The 9,308-nt window shown below is 39.6% G+C and overlaps 1 protein-coding gene across 1 annotated transcript; it reads left to right on the forward strand.

The window, feature by feature from the left end:
* Nucleotides 1-540: 540 nt before the first annotated feature.
* On the forward strand, nt 541-8,952 carry matk (megakaryocyte-associated tyrosine kinase; the record flags this gene model as incomplete). Its single annotated transcript, XM_080033345.1, has 12 exons — nt 541-580; nt 1,261-1,374; nt 1,472-1,587; nt 1,966-2,185; nt 3,421-3,514; nt 3,669-3,734; nt 3,866-3,965; nt 4,135-4,219; nt 5,053-5,126; nt 5,265-5,460; nt 7,259-7,345; nt 8,725-8,952. Exons 1-12 carry the CDS (start codon nt 572-574, stop codon nt 8,950-8,952), a joined length of 1,389 nt encoding a protein of 462 aa, XP_079889471.1. The 5' UTR covers nt 541-571.
* Nucleotides 8,953-9,308: the final 356 nt, after the last annotated feature.

The raw sequence follows: 9,308 nt of genomic DNA on the forward strand, positions 1-9,308 counted from the left end.
ATAAATGAGCAACATTTGACTTATCATTGAGGAAGTGCTCTGACAGACTGATATCAAGGCTCACACACAACAGCGGTGGTGCGTGTCTGGGATAAATATAATAAAAGCAATCTACAGGATCGGCTACTGCAATAACGGAGAGAGGCAGATTTGATATAGAAATGTCTAATGACGACAGCCGCTAGTGGCATGTGGGGTGGTGATGGTGCTGTACTGACTCGTCGGTCCAGATAGGGGGAGGGCTGTTCTGGAGAGCCGCGCCAGGTAGGTTACATTGACATTCATTCATATGCATCTTGACACCAGACTGAAACATGTAAATCATCATTTGGCTCTGACAATTGTAGGCTTCTTTATGCGACAGGATCAGCCTCTCACAAAGCAGTTAACATCCTCACTCGCTAACGTCTCCATTTCATTTTTTGCTCTATTCGTTTCCTCGAGGGCAGCCTAGAGGACAATAGAATGTATCTGTAGTATTATAGATGCACAGTGTGGCCATTATTCTCTGACATTTTTTCTCATCGACAGGTGTCATCACACCGAATTATCTCACCCTCCAGCCGTGCTCATGGCAAAGGTTTGTAGCCTATTGTGATTCAGAGCCATGTTAATTCATATAGAAGCGGAATCAGTTTTGGCTTATAGAAAATTTGGAGGCTGTTAAAAATGCCAAAGAAAAAATATGAGATTAGGCTGTGAATAAATGAATAAACAATCTAAAGCCTGAAGGTAATCAACAGAGTGAATTACAATTTATCAAACTAAGATCTGTGTAAACTCCAAGCAACCGAGTTAGTGTTTCAAAATAATTTTATTGTTCATTCTTTCTTCTTTTTTTAATGCAGAAAAATAATAAACATCAGACACAAGACACTGATGACGGGACAAATAAATAAAATAAGCTGAGGTTAAAAGGATCCCTTAAGTAGGTAAATTATTTAAAAAAAAATAACAGTACTACATTTTAGAAATTAAAATATAGCCTACATGATAGGTAGCCTAGGTTATTCGCAGTTTTTTTTTGTCTTGAAAACCTTAATTCCCGAGGAAGTTTCCTAGAAATAATTGGTGTAATTTGCCACTGATCATACAGTATATCAGTCAAGTTGCTGCACCTCCAACATATTGATGACTTTAATAATTTTTATTTTATACAAATGTATACAGTATGTGGTGTGTGGCTATCCACATTTTTATGTAATACTATTTCAGCATTGTTAGTTACCTCTCTTATTATTATTCCTCTGCTTGCTGCAGATGAGCTGGGCTGCGGGTACACAGTGTGTAGCCAAAGGGGACCAAAGGAACCCAAAACCTAGAGAGCTGGCCTACCTCAAAGGGGACATCCTCACTATTGTCGACAAAAGCATGGTACAGTCATGATTAAACAGAGCTACAGACGCTGTTTGCTCACAGTCACTATGTAGTGTAGCTTTTTGACACAAGACTTTAATTGATTGTTTTCTAGAGAAAGGGACATTGCAACGCCAGACACAACGCCACGGGAGAGGAAGGACTCATAAACTGCACCAATGTGCGTGAAAGAGAGGCTCTACGCGTAGACCCCAGCCTCAGCCTCATGCCGTACGTCTCCTCTCTCTGAATCGTTGTTGTGACAGGGACTCTGATCTTTTCTAACCATAGCCGTTGCTTTGGTCAACCTTTTAAAGCACATCTTGTGACCAAACAATGTGAGCTGATGTGTGACATGAACACAAACATTGTCTCAGGGTTAATCAGTCCTTTACTTCCTGTTTTGGTGTGTAAACTATTCATGTGTAATCACCTCTTCTCTGTTCAATAATAATAATAATAATAATAATAATAATAATAATAATAATAATAATAAAAAGTGCTTTACAAGAATAAGCATGTATGAGACATTGGGGATCAGAAATGGATACACAGTGTATCAGTATGATTTTCTGACAACGTGTTCACCCTGTGCTTTTGTCCAACTAGTTGGTTTCATGGGAAGATCTCTGGTCCAGAGGCGGTGTGTAAGCTGCAGCCGGCAGAGGAAGGCCTGTTCCTGGTTCGGGAGTCCATCCGCCATCCCGGCGACTATGTCCTGTGTGTGTGTGCCTCCAGAGAGGTCATCCACTACAGGGTGATATATCAGGACAACAAGCTGACCATGGACAATGCACAGTATTTCTACAACCTCATTGACATGATAGAGGTAAGAGTCCATTGGTTATATTCAATCTAAGTTGTGTAATGCTATGTAGCCAGTGCAAGTTTTGAAGTGTTGACCTCTTAACCATATAGTAATATGTTCATGTCAAGATAAAGGTGAACATAATTTGAGGTGGATAAAAAAGTCTGAACCAAATTTCATAGTAATCCATTCATATTTGTTGAGAGATTTCACTCAAAACTACAAACCTTATGCGGGTGCTGCACTAAAAGAAAAATCAAGGAAACACCAAAAGTCAGTAGGACTCATCCTTTGGCGCCCATGGAGAATATCTGGTCTAAATTTAAATGGCGATCAATCCAATAGTTGGTGCGACATTTTAGTCTGAACCATCATCTGAAGACGTTGTCATATTGTACATAGAACTAACCTGTGATGGGTGATCACAAGCCAAAAACATTGGTCACTGATGCCTGCTGTATTTCCGGTCAAAGGGGGTTTGTCAGCTTAACTGACACCAGTGTAAAAATATACACTTCATGTGTCAAAGTGAAGCCAGAACAGGAAAATCAAGCACAGACCTTTTATGGTTTATCTATGTTCAGCCCGACTCTGTTTGAGAGAGCATTGAAAGCTTGGCTGCTGCGATGCTTGGACACAGAGACAGGTCTCCTACAGCACCATCTTATCAGCAAGCCACACATGGCTTCAGGCTTGAGTCACACCAGCTGACTTACTCCCTGCCAGGAAACAGATGAATATTTGGGCTGAATCATGTTATACTGTCTCTCTGTAGACAATATTTAACCAGGCCCTGGTGTGTCAATGTTAATGATCTTATAATATACTGGTATAGTTCTAATCCAGCTGCCCTCCTTTGATGCTTTGCATTTTGTTGTTAGGAAACTGTAACTTTACACCTCACATTGCAGAGCTTCTATACATAGATACATAGTGGGCTGCAGTTTTGCGAATGATATAGGTTTACTTTATGCCCTCATAGTTTATTTTATTTTTTTGGCAAACCACAGTGTGCAAATGGTTTCCCGTGTACTGTGGAAGTGTCGCTATTGTTAGTGAGAATTATAACATGTACTTTACAAAACAAATGACAAGACCATTTATTGTGCAGAAAAGGGAGAAACGCAGACAAAGAAGAAGGAAGACAATTAAGGAAATTACAGATCTTACCGATTATAAAAAACAAAAAAACATCTGCTATGAATAATTGAACGTGTTTGCTGAATATCTGTTGTTGCCTGTTTCCATCTTTGCAGTTTTACTCAAAGAACAAAGGCTCCATTGCAACGACTCTTCTGAAGCCCAAACAGAAACAAGGAACAAAGTCAGCTGAGTTGGAGCTGTCAAAATGTGAGTCTAATGTCAAGATGTCAGCCCCGAGAAAACAAAGTTTTTTTCAATAAATCGTTTGTCATCCTTTTTTAGTTTATCGACAAATACAATAATATAAATAATAATAATAATGAAAGCATGTTCACACTTTCCATGTCTCTCTCCTCTCCAGCTGGATGGCTGCTGGACATTACCAAGCTCACGCTGGGAGAGAATATTGGAGAGGGGGAGTTTGGCGGTGAGATTCCTTTTGATTTGATCTCTGTACCCTCACAACAATTATAATGATTTTTGTTTAGTTTTTTTAAATATGGAATTAAGTCTTTGTTATTAAGTATATATATTTTATTGTGTGGCTCTCTACCCCAGCTGTTTTTGATGGAGACTATATGGGCCAGAGGGTGGCAGTAAAGATCATTAAATGTGATGTCACGGCTCAGGCCTTCCTACAGGAGACCATGGTTATGACGTAAGTCTCAGGTTATCTCCAGTTGCAATGTTTTCCCAGTTATGCAGCTTCGGTCAACTCTTTGATTGACCTTTTTATTAATTACCTATACAGCTACTTTTATCTGCATTTGTGAAAAGTGATCTTTTATTCTGTGTGTTTGGTTTTCACATGGATTCACTCCTTCTAGGAAGCTACAGCACAAAAACCTGGTGCGACTGTTGGGTGTCATTCTTCACAAAGGGCTTCACATCGTCACAGAGCTCATGACTAAGGTACGGTAAAATTATTACAATAACACCCGACAAATTAAAGATGAAGCGGAAAATCCTAGTCAACTTGTCCCTTTTTGACCAAAGAAAAATCACATGTCGACATGAATGATCTTGAGGCAGCCCTCTGTTTAAAGGTGAAGTAAGCGGTTTATTTATGTTAATATAAGTGTTAAATCGCTCTTTATTCATACAGTGATCACTTACATAATGTGCGCGTTTCATAAAGCCGATCTCTCAGTCAGCTGCTCTCCATGTAATCGGCAAATAAACTTTTCGGGGTATCTCGAAATTAATATCCAATCACAAGAGAGAACGCTACAAACCTGAACCCGTGTCACTCATGGTCTCGCTGCCGGTGCACGCCAGAGCGACACATGGGTGAATGTTTATGTGCCTACAATGGCAGAGCAGGTAAAAATCCTTCCCAATGTCTGTTTTGATGGTTTTTATCATGTTTTATCACACTTATGGATCTGAGATGATGCTAGATAACTCGCAGTGCATTATTGTGGTGACGTAGGGACGAGCGAGGGGACTGCTAACTGCAGTAACTGACAGGAAGTTAGCTAAAATAACCATTCTGCTTACAGCACCTTTAAAGGCTCATTCTCCAGCTTTGGTGGTGATTTTATTTCTGCAAAATCACCACCACCTCCTGCCACATGGTGACGCCACTGACACAATGAAATGCCAGTGATGGCAATGCAGTTCTAAGAAGTCAGAGTCTCTTATTTAGTGGTATTAGGCTGACATTAATATACATTAAATTTAAATTTAAATAAAACCCCATTCAATTGGTTCATGATATATTCATGCATGTGATTCTGTTGCAGGGAAACCTCGTCAACTTTCTCAGGACGAGGGGGCGTTCAGTTGTGAGCTCAGTTCAGCTGCTTCGCTTTGCTCTGTGAGTTCAAACTCCAAAAAAAAAAAGTTTAATGATGTCCTATGTTCTGTGCAGCAGAAATTGTAGCATACAGTATGCAGAGTAGTGCAATGTGTTGAAACGAGGAGTGTTGACGTGTGTTGACGTGTGTGGTGTCAGCGACGTGTGCGAGGGGATGGAGTACCTGGAGTCAAAGAAGTTGATTCACAGAGATTTGGCGGCTCGTAACGTCCTGGTGTCCGACGACAGCGTGGCCAAGGTCAGCGACTTCGGCCTCACCAAGGTGGACTCCAAGGCCACGGATAACGCCAAGCTACCGGTCAAATGGACAGCCCCCGAAGCTCTGAAGAAAGAGGTCGATTTGAAGGGCTTCTTTTCTTTTACCTGGAATTTGTTCCCATATTTTTTACATCGGTTTCTGACTGTGATACTCTCCGCAGCCTTCCCTCTGCTTCCTGATAAGAGAGAGACAAAGTTATTAGTATTTGAGGGTAACTTCAAGTCAGTCAAGTATCCAGCCTTATTTTAAAGGTTAATGTGTTTTGAAAAATCATTTTATGAATACATATCAGTGATTCTTGAGAAGCGGGACAAAAGGCCGTCTTCCAATATTAACTGCTGTTATGTTTAAAAGTAAAAATATTTAAAATTGTAGATGTTATTAGGGATTAAGAATAGGATGTCTGGAGCACAATTATCCCCTTAAATTCAATTTTATCATTATTATGTCAAATATATGACACTTGTTATCTTCTCACGACGTCCAAAACAGTGTGTCCTCAGAGAAGGGTTCAATCATTCATATGCAATAAAACCTATTAAAATGTACTTTAATGATTAAAAAGAGCTTTTTACATCAAAATAAACACTAAATAATCTCTCATATCAATAAAAACATTGTTTTCTACAACATATTCATGTTTTATAAGGTTTCTAAGTGGTGGGACACTTTTTGTCACCACCGTCAGGCAATCCATTAAAATGTAATAAAATCAGGCAAAATAAGGGGCAGCTGTCACTATGAAGGACCTCTTCACATTCTACCTCTGCAGAGTACATTAGAGTCAGACAGGCTCTGATAAGTGTTGTAGTTTTAGAATATTTTACATTCCCAATCTTGAAAGTCCTGCATCACAACCATGATATGTCAACTCCGACTTACACTTTCTGAAGAAGTTATTTGAAATGTTTAGATCATTTTATTTTCCTGAAGCAGTTCATACTAGCACCTATCATCAACAGAAAAACCAAATGGTGGGGCGCCCTTAGCTCAGTTGGTAGGGCGTCCCCCCCCGGGCCGGGCCCAGCAGCAGACCCAGGTTCGATTCCCGCCCGCGGTCGTTCTCTGCATGTCATTCCCCTCTCTGCCCCATTTCACCTCTGTCTCTTTGCTCTGTCAAATAAAGCATGAAAAATGCCAAAAAATATCTTTAAAAAAACAAAAAAACAAAAACAAATGGCTAGTATATAAACTCCATTTGTTTTTAAGAACAATTAAATATGTCAACTCCGTCAGATTTCCTGTCTGACGGAGGTGACCGGCCAATGACGGAGTTGACATTCAATGTGAAGGCATCATATTTGGGTGGTTTTCAAGTTATTATAATTATATTGAATATAGAAATAGGGTTTAGTTTTTCTAATACTGTATTTATGGAAACTGTCACAATCTTCTTTTGTCATGGATGATTCTTAAAAAAGTACAGGATGATATACAAAATGAGGCGATTTGGTGTGAGTCTGTTAAAGCAAGTCTGATTGAAAGACTGTAATGTGAATCTTGAATTAACGCTCAACCAATAATATGCCGTTATAAAATCACTGTTTTTTATTATTGATGGTTAAAATGTGTCAACTCCGTCAGATTTACATTATTTTGATAATATTGCATAACAATGCACCCTGTTTTGTCCCACTTCTCAATAATCACTGATATCTTAATCTATCTTTTGAATAATGCAGATAAATGTAAGGACCCAATTAATTTTTTTTATATCTCCATCAGAATTACCCTGGATTATTCATTTAATTAATAAGGATGTCAGAGTTTACAACAACCTTTAAACCCCTTACAAAGTATGCTCTATTAGAAAGAAGTAAAAAAAAAAATTGTATTTTGTGTTACTACTTATACTTTCCCTCCCATTACGCAGAAATTCTCGACAAAGTCAGATGTTTGGAGCTATGGTGTTCTCCTGTGGGAGATCTTCTGCTATGGTCGTCAGCCTTACCCTAAAATGGTATGTAGCACCGGCACCTATGTTTGTGTCTGTCTGTGTTTGTTTTTGTTATTTGTCACAGGCAAGTCAGTTACAGCAAAAACTGAGTTAACCCATTGCAATCAAGGATACGTGTCCTTATCTCCTGAGGGTTTTCTGAAAAAATACTACGAATTGTCAACGTCTACCAAAATCTTAATATCTAAGCCTCTGTAGCACATAGAAACATTAATTAAAATACTTTTAAAAGGTAAGGTTCACAGGTTCTATTACAACATGCTCGCTTAGCACTTACAAACCAACACATTTTTCTAAAAATCGTCAAAATTAGATGAAGAAAAAAATTATAAAGAAATTATATAAAATATTTAATATTTGTTTTTTTTAATCTACAAGTTAAGGACCGGAAACAGTATCAAGCTCATGTAAATCTGAATTCTAATTCGGGTGTTATCTATCAATTAGTAAGTGTGCCAATCTGAAAGTTGCCTGTCCTACTGAGCTAATATGTATCGAGAGTCGGCTTACCTTGTCTGAGATGGAAGCCTCTACCGGTCACTCGGATCACAACGGTGCGTCAGTGAGGATACAGATTTAGCAGAGAGGAGGAGCTCAGGAACTTCGAACAGCTACTTACTTCGAACATGAACTTGTACAATGCCGTGGGACAGCACAAGTTCATGTTCGAAGTAAGTAGTTAATCTACTTTATAAACTTGACGCACATGTGGACATTAAAGCGAGCGGATAAGGATGGTAATCCGCCAAAACGGAAGGAGCAAAGAGCTCAAACTATGCTTCTCACACACAAATCTATTTGTCAAACACAGTATCTATAAGGTAACCTTTGCCCCCTGAGGTGACTTGCGTGTTGTCTGGCGTCAGAGCAAAGATAGAAGGATAAAGGGCCGCCATTAATCACTGTGACAATTAGCCCGGAACGGCCTCAATGCACCTTTCACCTGACATCTGTCCTTTTAAATACAGATGATTACCTCTTAAATACAGCCTGTTTAACATACATACACACTGATTATTCAGGAGGAAGTTCACATTAGCGTCAATTAACCTCTGTACCCTGTCAATAATCTGCTGGCACTGAATTAATTAATTAACTAGTACGCAATGGAAAAAGTACAGAGAGAGATAGAGAGTGACGATCATTTAAACAGTTCAAGTCGTAGCACAAGCTTACTCATATAGGTGAACAATGCTTGAGGAGGTAAGTTGATCATTGAAGTTGGAAAAAAATTCAGAATTTCATATTGGAGCAAAGCCAGGCTTCTAACATTTGTTCGAAGTGTTTTGTTTTTTTCACTTATGTATACATTATGTAAAGTGTATTCACAATCCATCGATTGTCTTCTGATCCTGCCTCCTTACTCTCCCGTCTCCATGTAGTCTTTGAAAGAGGTGAAGGAGAGAGTGGAAGGGGGCTATCGCATGGAGGCCCCAGAGGACTGTCCCCCTGGTGTTTACACTCTGATGAGGATCTGCTGGGAGCAGGAGCCCCGCAGAAGACCTGCTTTCCACAAACTGAGGGAGAAACTAGAACGAGAGATGTGTAAACACAGCCCAGGCCTTGGGTCGGAGCATAGGAAGGGGATCAGGTCTGGATCTGGATGCTGATCTTGACCTCACAGTGATGGGGAATAGACTGCCGGCTGGTGGACAGCTAATCCACCCTTTTTATTGAGGCCCTCCTGTGTTGGCGTTCATCACACAAGAGCTATGAATATACAAAACTTTTCTTATCAGATTGTCAGCCGTGCTGGCATTATGGCACTATGGAGTGGAAGGTCGGTAGTTTGATCCACCACTTTGGTCCAGACTAAAAACAGCTATAGTATGGATCTCCCTGAAATGTTCTACAGGCACTCATGGTCCACAGAGGATGAACCCTAATGACTTTTTACATTTAGAAAACACATTTATGACTGCAAAAATGAATGACTTAAATGGGATTTCCCTTGTATCACAACCTT

Source organism: Ammodytes marinus, assembly GCF_949987685.1.
Source record: "Ammodytes marinus genome assembly, chromosome: 8".
NCBI lineage: Eukaryota > Metazoa > Chordata > Actinopteri > Uranoscopiformes > Ammodytidae > Ammodytes > Ammodytes marinus.